We start from the raw sequence: 11,609 nt of genomic DNA, 5'->3' as shown, positions 1-11,609 counted from the left end.
TTTCCCAGGCCACAAGCAGGATCAGAGCTGGATAAGAAGTGGAGCAGCCAGGACTAGAACCAGTGCCATATGAAACAGTACAAGGCAGTACGTGATAAACACACCACCAGCCTCCTGAGGAACTCTCTGCCGGCAGAGACGATTATGCTGGTTTGCTTTCGTTGGTGGGGCGACTGGAAGACTGCCACCATTGTTACATTCCTTCCCAGCAGGTGCTTAGTCTTCCTTTGGGCCCCTCCCACACCCATAGGCTAACTGCAGTCTTCCCCTCTCCCTCTGTTTCACAGACCCTTAAAAGGCACACTGAGTAGGCAAACCTTGTAATTTGCATTTTGTGGGGTTTTCTGAGTCAGATTATCCAGAACACCCAAGAGGTTCAATTAAATATATTTTTAAAGATTTATTTATTTTTATTGGAAAGGCGGATATACAGAGAGGAGAGACAAGAGAGGAAGATCTTCCATCCGATGATTCACTCCGCAAGTGAGCCGCAACGGGCCGGCGCTGTGCCGATCCGGAGCCAGGACCCTCTCCCGGGTCTCCCACGCGGGTGCAGGGTCCCAACGCTTTGGGCCGTCCTCGACTGCTTTCCCAGGCCACAAGCAGGGAGCTGGATGAGAAGTGGAGCTGCCGGGATTAGAACTGGCGCCCATATGGGATGCCGGCGCGTGCTAGGCTAGGACCTTAACCACTACGCCATCATGCCGGGCCCAAGGTTCAATTAAATATTTACAGCATTCCCATTTTACAGGCGAGGAAAATTAAGGGTTAGCAGGATTGACTGGCCTAAGGTTACAGATAAAATGAAACACTTTGGGTGAAATTTTAAACCTCAACTTTGTGGAGTAAACATCAGATTTCAGAGAAATCTGCCTCAGCAGCTAAGAGAGGCCACTGGAAGAAGCAACCATGGATGAGAACAATAAAGCAGTCGCAGCGGCTGGGACGGAAGCTCGGGGGACCTTGGCTGAGAGGACAAATGTGGGCTTTGAGGTAGTTAGACGTGGTCCTTAACCTTCCGCGTACAGAGTGCAGTAGTCGAGAATCTCCGTCTCCCTGATTAAGGAGGCGGTTTGGATGTGGGGACGGTCAGAGAGGGGCCTTCGCCGTCCGACCTCGGTCGCCTGGAGAGGGCACGCCTTCCCCGGGGCTCTCGCCCCCCGCGACCCGCGAAGCGCTGAGTCATTCCCGCGGAGCACGCTGGGCGGGGCGGGCTCCGGCCAGACCCCCTCTTCTCCCCTCCTCCCACACCCCCCGGCCCGCCCCGACTCTCGCGAGAGCGCTACAGGTTATAAAAGCAGCGCCCCGGGCCGTCTCCGGGCTTCGTCTTCCTGCCTCGTGTTCCGTTCTCTCGTCTCTCAGACTTCTGCGTTGGAATTGGTGAGTTGTGCCAGGCCTCCCGGGCTGGAGGCGCGGAGCTGCAGCGCCCCGTAACTTCGCCGGCGGACTTTTTGCTGCTCCTCTCGGTTGCCCGCGCTCGCTTGGGGGTGCTGTGAGGCGGCCAGGCCGCGGTCAGTCTCGGCGCGCGGAGGGCGCGGGGACCTGGTTGAACCCCGGGGCTAGTGTCGATTCACGTCTCCTCTTCGCACAACTCGGGCCGTGGAGGGCGGGGGGCGGTGTTTGTGGCGGTGAGTTCTCCCTCGTGGCTTTCCTGGCGGGGCGGGGCGGTTCGGGAAGTTTCTATCATGCGTGCATCCTGACCTATGGCCGTGGAGCACAGCGTCGTGTGATGGGGTGAGGGGGCTGTTCCCCGTCCGCACCCCCTGTTGAGTTTCGAGTAGTGGGCTTGCTTTCCCCGGCATTTTCTCCTCTGCGCAGCGGGGTTTTCGAGGGTCCCAGTGCCCCCTGTAGATTGCGTGCTCAGCCGGGGGTTTGAGCAGGGGCAGGGCGGAGCTGAGCCGAGGGCGGGAGTGGCCGCCAGTCCGGGTGTAGAGCCCGGCCGTCGTCATGGCTACTGTAGGCGGATCAGATCCTTGGAGTCCTGTAGCCTCTCCGGCACGTTGGTTGGGCTTTGAACTTGGGGAGGCCACCCAGAAAGCAGGTTTAAACAAGAAATTAGGGTCACACCCTGTAAGTTATTCACCAGGTTTCAGCATATTTTTTTTTTTCTGCGAAAGATGTTAAAAAGTAATAATAAAAAGTATGCCAGGAGCAATACCCAGCGTTTCTTTCTTTTTCTTCTTTTCTTTTTTTTGGGGGGGGGGGTGGTATTATACTCTAAAAACTCAGAGACTTTGAAAATGATCTTTTGGCCACTTTCAGGCCAATGACTTGGTTAAATCTTAACTCCTTATCTTGCTGTTGACCTGGGTGAATCCAGTGCCCTGGGAATTCAGAAACTTATTTTGCAAGGACTTCTAGGGGAAGTATCTAAAGTTGGATTGTTTAAGTTGTGTGCTGTGTTAGACTTAACCTGGAAAAGCCACTGTGTGCTTCCCACATTAAGACAGGTGATGGAGGCACAGTCCTGGGAAGGCATAGCAGGACTGGTTTTGGGAAACGGGCATCTAGCCTTTATGGCATTTTACACTTAGAGTCTAATTTGAGATTATCCATCACCCTGTTTATATATATACATATGCAGAATATACTGTAAATACAACAAAATTCTGCTGCAAAACAATGGTTCTGAGGCAAGTGGCTTCCATGTAGAAAAACATTTGTGCTGTTGTCAAATTAAACAATGGTTAAGATTCAGTTACTTTTTATTTTAAAAGTTGGGAATTTTAGTTTATGATTTTGCTGACCTGTACTATGTAGTAATAGCAAAATTTGCTCAGGGAAATTGGACATTTCTTCATCTTTTAAGTGGGTGAAGACTGCTGGCTATGTAGGAAAATAAGGGTTATCATTCATTTCTGTTATTTCAATTGATAGCAAAATGTCTTCAGGAAATGCCAAGATTGGGCACCCAGCCCCCAACTTCAAAGCCACAGCTGTTATGCCAGATGGTCAGTTTAAAGACATCAGCCTGTCTGACTACAAAGGTGAGTAATCAGGCTGGGTTTACTAGATTCAATTGTCTTATTGGAGGGATGGCTATAGAATGTTATACATAACCTTAGACAAGATTGTTATTTATTTGAACAACAGTTACATAGACAGATCTTGCTTTTGCTGATTGATTCCCCTGATGGGTCTTAGCAGCTGGAATTTGGCCAAGCCAGAGCCAGGAGCTAGGCACTTTGAACTTCTTCCTGGTCTCATGTGGCTGGAAGGGATCCAAATACTTGGACCATTTTCTGTTTTCTGGAGCCATTAGCAGGGAGCTGGGATGAATCATCACCCATCAAGGATCCTGTTGTCACAGATAGGAGCTTTACCCACTGTGGCAAAAACGCTGGCACAGGTCTAAAGTGAACTTAGGTAACTTTTTTGGACAATGTTACACTAAAGTCATTATCAGTGTTCAGAGGGTAGATATCCTGGGTCCATCCAGACTACTTCTGCAGGAAGCACATGGTTCATTATGTGTGGACATTTTATCTCAATTGTGTTTCCAGTGTTCCTTCTGAATTGTTTTGGTGAGGTTCTCAGAGCCTCAGAGCTAAAGTCTTTGAACTGAAACATCATTGCTTATTCAGGTTCTGAGATGTGTTACTGCAGTTAGATTATTTTTCTTTGAAGATTTATTTGAAAGGCTGATTTGTTTTTATTTGAAAGATCTTCCTTGCTGGCTCGCTCCCTTAATGGCCACAATGGCTGGAGTTGGGTTGAAGCCAGGAGCCTTGAGCTTCAGGGTCGCCCACGTGCCATGCTGGGTCCCAAGGACTTGGGCTGTCTTTTGCATATGAACAGGGAGCTGCATTGGAAGTGGAGCAGCCAGGATTGAATGTGAGCCCCACAAGCTTAACCTGTATGGACCCCACAGAAGTTACATTATTAGACAGAGGGCTTTATTAGCCATTTACCCTGATGATTTTGCCTCCAGATAAAAGTTGTTGCAGCTGGAGCAACTATTCTTTCTTGTCAGTTTCTTGTAGACACTTGGTAAGTTTTGTTGAGGCTCTGAACCTAATGCCTTGCCAGGCAGTCCCAGAACAGTTGGATGTCTGGAATAGTTGAGGGTCTGTATTCCTTAGAACACAACCTTGAAATGCAGGTGTCAGGTGTACCTCTCTTAGAGGGAGGGGTAGTGTCATCAGTTCCTGCAGTCAGCTTTTGGGTAGAACATTTGTTTACGTTCCTTGAGCATCATATTTTGTTGATGGGATGTGTGAAGGTGCTGTGCTCTCCCGGGCAGGGCAGCACCTGCTGACCCAGATGAGTAGGACCACAAAGGGAGGAAGGGGACCCTGGCTCGATTGTAAAGGGAGAGTTGCTCTAGTCCCCTAGGGCTTGACCTGCTGGGGCCCCCAAGTGCTTGTTATGCACAACCGTGGAAAAGTTGCTTAGATGAATCAGTCTCTAGTATTTTTTTAAAGAAAATTCATTTATGTAATAGGCAGAGAAGTATAAGTGCCCTACACTTTCCTGCAGAGAGGACTGCTGCAATCCAGACTTCTTCTGACTATGTTTGTCAGCATTGATAGGCCATCCAGTACTGATAGTTATAGCTTTGATTTCCTTTGTTGGAAAGCTTGATGTTTGTTCAGTGTTGCCACTCGGAGAGATAAAAATTAGATTGTTGAGCAGTGTTTGTTCTGTAGCTGCAGCTGGAAGAACATGGAGGAGGCAGGAGAGCTAAAACATGTAACTGGAAGGTCTTCTGCAGCAGGTTCTAAACATAGGTGCGAAGAGACTTCTATGTTGAGCATATTTTAACCATTAGTGTATCTTTAATCAGTTAAAGCCTTTTTCAAAGAAAAGTATTGATTTATTCTTGCTAAATGCAAAAAGGTGTTTTTAAGAGGCTAATTTGTGCATTTTTCTTCCCTAGGAAAGTACATTGTGTTCTTTTTCTACCCTCTGGATTTCACCTTCGTGTGCCCCACGGAGATCATTGCTTTCAGCGACAGGGCAGAAGAATTTAAGAAACTCAATTGCCAGGTGATTGGTATTTCTGTGGATTCCCACTTCTGTCACCTGGCATGGTAAGTATCTTGGCCCATTTGGCACGTAGACTTTGGCAAGAGGGTTTAAAGTGTTGACTTCCAGTTTCCCATGGAAGGGCTTCAAAGGCTCAGGCTTGGCTTGTTGTTACCTGGTAGCAGAGGAGAAATGGCTTGAGGTGAAGCTGAGTATACTCACGTTCACTTAACTGCTACATGCCTGGCATTCACTTGACTGCTAAGAAAGATGTTCAAATTCTTTGGAAAGTTAGATTAAGAATATTAGAAAGATGGCCCAGTGCGGTAGCCTAGTAGGTAAAGTCCTTGCCTTGAATGTGCCAGGATCCCATATGGGCTCTGGTTCTAATCCTGGCAGCCCCACTTCCCATCCAGCTCCCTGCTTGTGGCCTGGGAAAGCAGTCGAGGATGGCCCAAGTCATTGGGACTCTGCACCCGTGTGGGTGATCTGGAAGAAACTCCTGGCTCCTGGCTTTGTATTGGCTGGCCTCCGGCTGTTGCAGCTCCTTGGGGAGTGAATCATGGAACAGAAGAGCTTCTTCTCTGTCTTTCCTCCTCTCTGTATATCTGATTTTCCGATAAATATAAGTAAGTCTTTTTTAAAAAATATGTAAAAAAGGGAGAAATAAGTAGGATTAGTGCTGTTTTTATACAAGAGTTTGAGACAGTGATTGTCCCTTATGTGTGTCTTTGCTGTAGGATCAACACGCCCAAGAAACAAGGAGGACTGGGACCCATGAACATTCCCTTGGTGTCAGACCCCAAACGCAGCATTGCTCAGGATTATGGGGTCTTAAAGGCTGATGAAGGCATCTCATTCAGGTATGTTCACCTTGCAGCTGGGTGTAAGTGGTAGGGTAGGCATTCATCAGAATTAACCAATTAGATCCAGAAGTTTTTTGTTTTTGTTTTTGTTTTTTTTTAAAGGAAATTCAATTTTCTAAACTTTGTACTTGCCTCTCCTTCATTCTTCTCAGAGGCCTTTTCATCATTGATGATAAGGGCATCCTTCGCCAGATCACTGTGAATGACCTCCCTGTGGGACGCTCTGTGGATGAGACCCTGAGACTCGTGCAAGCCTTCCAGTACACTGACAAACACGGGGAAGGTAAGCATAGAGTGGGAAGGATGGTGGGAACTAAGGCCATAAACATGGCTAGAAGGAAAGGGTGGTGATGCTTCTTCAGCAAATTGAAATCTCTGGATTATCGTAGGTGGGTAGTGGGGATAATAGAAAGCTTTGGGGAAGGGAATTTTTTCGTTCAGACTACAGCCTCTACTTCATATCAAATCATTGCTAAAGATCTGCCTGGAATGTAGGAGGCTTTCATAGATGTGATTTTCCTTACCTGATTTTTTTTTTTAAAGATTTATTTATTTTTATTACAAAGTCAGATATACAGAAAGGAGGAGAGACAGAGAGGAAGATCTTCTGTGCGATGATTCACTCCCCAAGTGAGCTGCAACGGCTGGTGCTGTGCCAATCCAAAGCCAGGAGCCAGGAACTTCCTCCAGGTCTCCCACGCCGGTGCAGGGTCCCAAGGCTTTGGGCTGTGCTTGACTGCTTTCGCAGGCCACAAGCAGGGAGCTGAATGGGAAGTGGAGCTGCTGTGATTAGAACCAGAGCCCATATGGGATCCCGGCGCCTTCAAGACGACTACTTTATCCACTAGGCCACGCTGCCGGGCCCTCCTTACCTGATTTTTGGTATGATTTATTTGTAAGATAGGTGTAAGGTGGAGACAGAGGGTGAGGTCTTCATTTGCTGGATACAGCCCCAAAAGGCTGCCACAGAGACATTCGGGATGCTGATGTCATGGTGGTGGTTTCACTGCTGTGCCACAATGCCAGCCCCAGTAATACTGTTCTGAACTTGGGAAAATAAAAATAAGATTGGTGGTTTATTCAAAGATAAATGCAAAGACTTATAATTCTGATATGTAAATATCCATTCTCTTCAGCGATAGTTGTATTTAAGAATTATACTTAAGGGTGATCCTGGCTGCTCCAATTTAGATCCAGCTCCCAGCTAATGTGCTCGGGAATGTAGCTGAAGGTGGCCCAAGTACTTGGGTTCCTGTACTCACGTGGGAGACCCAGAGAAAGCTGGCTTTGGCCTGCCCCTACCCCCGCTGTATGTTAAATATGATAGGGGGATTGAAGTAAGATTTCCAGCTTTGTTTGGAAGTCTCAAGATATGAGTTTTGTTCTTAATAGCTAAATGTGATTAGGCATATTGAACTTTATACATATTTTTTTTTTCCTTGTCTTTGAAAGTGGTTGTTAATTAGGGGTGTGTTTCTGGTTGTTTTTACATAAATTTACTGATTTGATATTGAGACGTGTGGGGAAAGGCATGTACGAAAGGGGTGGGGCTCTTATCAAGTATGTGGCATCAGATCAAGATCAGATGTAGTTTGACAAAGTTATACATTTCATTTTTCTCTGGAAGATTAAGTAGTTCAGGCTAGCTTTCTAATGACTAGAGTGGGGTACTAGCTCTGGTTAGAAAGGAAGGCTGATTTTTCGTAAGTGAGCACTAGCTGCTGAGAGTGCCCTCTGGTGGGCAGTTCAATGCCAAGAGGGAAGGAGCACAGGGTGTTCTGTAACCATGATAGCAGAGTGACACCTCTGTCCGCTGGTTTATTCCCCAAGTGTCTGCAATGGCCGATGCTGAGCCAATTCAAAAGCAGGAGCTTCTTCTGGGTCTCCCACATGAGTGCAGGAACCCCCGGCTTTGGGCTGTCCTCAGCTGCTTTCTCAAGCCTCAAGCCACAAGCCAGGGAGCTGGATGGGAAGCGGGGCTGCTGGGATTAGAACCAGCACCCATATGTGATTCTGGCACATGGAATGTGAGGACCTTAGCCATTAGGCTACTGTACCGGGCCCCAACCCTAGATATATATTTTTAAGAGCCAAATAAGCCAGTGCTTTAATAGCGGTGGCACTTGGACCCAAAAAATCAAAGACTGCCTTTCTTTTTGAAAGGTAGGTAAAATGCTGAAGAGTTTATGGAGTGGGGTAGCAGAGAGAAATCTTCTGTCTGTACTCCTGAAATAACGATGTGCCCAGCACTGGGCCAGGCCAAAGCCAGTCACCAGGCTTCATCCAAGTTTCCCATGTGGGTGGCAGGGACCCAGGCACCATCTACTGCTTTCCCAGGCTGTTAGTGGGGAGCTGGATTGTAAGTGGAGCAGCTGGGATATGAACCAGTTCTCATTGTAGAATGCCAGCATTGTAGGCTTCAGTTCTACCTGTTGCAGAGAGTCGGTCCTGCTGAAGCAGTTCTTACAGATGGTGGCAATTGTCTTTTTCTGCTTGGAGAGTTGTGGCATGTTAGCTGTAGTTGAGGCACAGTTTTTATGCAACTCTGATTTCCTGGGTGTCATTAGTAGGAGTGTGGATGATAGAGCCTGAGGTCTTGGTGCCAAAGAGGGTAATGGCAAGAGCTGTCAGCATGGCTCGTTTTCTTCCTCTTCAGTTGTGATGCCCAGTTCTTTGTGTCTTCCTAGTCAGAACAGTCTTTTGGATCCCATCTTACCATCTTAAACTGTTGGTAAATTGGATAGCCCTGGCCTGGTCTTTGATTTCAAGCTGGGGTTTTTGTTTTTTTTTTTTTTTGGTAGCTTGTTTTTGACCTTTTAACCCTTTCACATCACCAAAGCCAATAATGACAACCATTTCAATGGAGATTTCAGGGAAATAATTGGTTTCCTTTTTAGCTGCCTGATCTGTCCCTTGTATCCAGAATGCTGGCTGCTGGGTCTGACACCTGAGGCTCCGCTGTTGGGCTGAGAGGGGGCTTTGCCTGCCTGAACTACCAGAAGACAATAGCCAAGTAGGAAAATCGGATTGAGGTCTCCCCCATACCCGCATACACTCACAAACACTTTGCTTTTCTCAGGATAGTTTGATGCCTTAGGAGAAGGTTGCAGGCTATGCAAAAGATCCAGATTTGACTTGCTTACTAAGAGGTTAGAGGGTGGTTACATGTGAAACAAGCAGGGCCTTCAGTAGAGGGCTGGCTCTGAAGTGGCTCTGGCTGTGTGGGTTGGCACTGAAGAGGCTGTGTAATAGTGGCAGCCTTCAGTCCTCTGCTGGTCTGTCCGAGGAAGCAATCAGCTTAGTGTTAGGGGTTTATACAGTCGTTGTTTTTGTTTTCATTTTTTTCCTTGCATGAGGGAATTAGCGCAGATCATTTAAGCTTTACCAACTTTTTTGCCAGTGGCATTAACTGTTTATAGAGTGTTCATTACTAGTATGTTTTTTGGTTAAACCATTATGAAAATATTAAGAAAAGGGGCCCGGCGGCGTGGCCTAGTGGCTAAAGTCCTCGCCTTGAACGCCCCGGAATCCCATATGGGTGCCGGTTCTAATCCCAGCAGCTCCACTTCCCATCCAGCTCCCTGCTTGTGGCCTGGGAGGGCAGTTGAGGATGGCCCAATGCATTGGGACACTGCACCCGCATGGGAGACCTGGAGGAGGTTCCAGGTTCCCGGGTTCGGATCGGCGCGCATCGGCCCATTGCGGCTCACTTGGGGAGTGAATCATCGGATGGAAGATCTTCCTCTCTGTCTCTCCTCCTCTGTGTGTATCTGGCTGTAATAAAATGAATAAATCTTTAAAAAAATATATTAAGAAAAACATTTCCGAAAAGCTATATAATTGAAGCTGTTACCTTTGTCAGGGGCTACATTAAAATAGATCTAAGATTGTATTAGCCATGATGAGAACTCAGTTGGGTTAAACTGTATAAAGTAGTTGGTTGTTCACTAAAGAGCAGAATGTTTGACATATGCAATGTAGGTTTTCTAGTACTTTAGTATTCTCTTTACAGCCTGTGTCTGCCTTTGAGTTCACACTTTGTCCAGAGGAAGAGAGGGTGGTACAAAACCCAGAGCAGTTTATTCATCAGTAGTCCCTTTGTCTTGCAGTGTGCCCAGCTGGCTGGAAGCCTGGCAGTGACACCATCAAGCCTGATGTCCAGAAGAGCAAGGAGTATTTCTCCAAGCAGAAGTGAGCACTGGGCTGCTTAATGTGACTGCACACTAATGACGGCTGCAGTGTGCAACCATGAACGCAAAATCTTTTGTACTTTGTTTCTCGTGCTTAAAATACAAGGCTTTAGATTCAGCCAAGATGTGTGCTATAAGGAAAAGCCTTTCCTACAGATTTGGAGAAGTCCTGTCTTTTGTTGGCAATGCCTGAATTGGAGGTAGGCTATCTGATCTGTGTGTTATACCAGTAGTGGCATCAGTCCTTTGGCCTTTTATTGTTTCTATTAAACTTGAATTGAGACCTTGTTTGTTTTATTTTTAGATTTATTTATTTTTATTGGAAAAGCAAACTTACAGAGGACAGAAAGATCTTCCTTCCTTCCCAAGTGGTTGCAACTGCTGGAGCCGAGCCGATCCTGAGCTAGGAGCCTTCCCTGGTTCTCCCACATGGGTGCAGGGGGGGAATCCAGAGGCCTTCAAGCCATCCTAGACTACTTTTAGCATTTTATTTATTTATTTTTATTAATTACATTGCATATGTGACACAATTTCATAGGCTCTGGGATTCCCCTAATCCCTACCCATAACCTCCCCCCATGGTGGATTCCTCCACCTTGTTGCAGTATTACAGTTCAAATTCAGCATCCTTGACTATTTTCCAAGCTGGATGGAAAGTGGAGCAGCAGGACACAAACCAGTGCCTATTATGGGATCTTGGCATGTGCAAGGCGAGGATTTAGCCACTGAGCCATCATGCCAGACTCCTTTAAACAAATAAAAATTTATGATTTTCCCTCATAAGGGCAAAATAAAGAATGAGAGCTACTTAGAACCAAATAATTGAGTTGTGGCATAGTAGAGCAGTTGGGACTGAAAAAGGTGTTAGATTTTGTTTTTCATCTGGAGAAGAGCAATCCCTGTGATAGTGTTGGCTAGGATACTAACACCAACAGTTCAGTTACACTGGGAACTGCAACTTGGGCCTTTTCTAATAGTACCTTCTATGAAAGAAGTGGAAGCCTCTGCACCATTGGAAATAAATAAGGAAGGGGAAAAACAGGGCCACTTGTTTCAGTAGAAGTGCTATCCCTGGGTTCTGGCCATGGAAGTTTTTTAAAATTTTTTATTGGAAAGTCAGAGATGAAGAGAGGAGGAGAGACAGATCTTCCATCTGATGATTCATTTCCCCATGTGACTGCAGCAGCTGCACCTGTGCTGATCAGGAGCTTTTTCCTGGTATCCAAGGCTTTGGGCCATGCTTGACTGCTTTCCCAAGCCACAAGCAGGGAGCTGGATGGGAAGTGGGGATGGCAGGATTAGAACTGGCGTCCTTATGGGATCCTGGCAAGTTCAAGGTGAGGACTTTAGCCACTGCACCCCGAGAAAAAAACTTGAATCTGTACGCTCCAAGCTGAGCCAGGAGCTGCTTCTCGGTGTGGGTGCTGGATGCCAAAGACTTGTACCATCTGCCCTTGTTTTCCCATTAATAAGGAGCTAGATGGGAAGTGGAGCAGCCAGGTCACAGCCGGCACCCACGTGGGATGTTGGTGCTGCAGGCAGGGCTTTAGTGTACAATGCCACAGCACTACCCCTGCCATTGACC

General features: G+C 46.9%; 1 protein-coding gene across 1 annotated transcript; it reads left to right on the top strand.

Annotated features, from left to right (window-relative positions):
- The first annotated feature begins 1,230 nt into the window (after positions 1-1,230).
- On the top strand, positions 1,231-10,312 carry PRDX1 (peroxiredoxin 1). Its single transcript, XM_004598937.3, has 6 exons — positions 1,231-1,380; positions 2,878-2,987; positions 4,880-5,033; positions 5,709-5,831; positions 5,987-6,117; positions 9,944-10,312. The coding sequence occupies exons 2-6, from the start codon at positions 2,882-2,884 to the stop codon at positions 10,027-10,029; spliced, it is 600 nt and encodes a 199-aa protein (XP_004598994.1). The 5' UTR covers positions 1,231-1,380; positions 2,878-2,881; the 3' UTR covers positions 10,030-10,312.
- The last annotated feature ends 1,297 nt before the right edge of the window (positions 10,313-11,609 follow it).

Source organism: Ochotona princeps, chromosome 2 (assembly GCF_030435755.1).
Source record: "Ochotona princeps isolate mOchPri1 chromosome 2, mOchPri1.hap1, whole genome shotgun sequence".
Taxonomy (NCBI): Eukaryota; Metazoa; Chordata; class Mammalia; order Lagomorpha; family Ochotonidae; genus Ochotona; species Ochotona princeps.
This window is presented reverse-complemented; position numbering and strand designations above follow the sequence as displayed.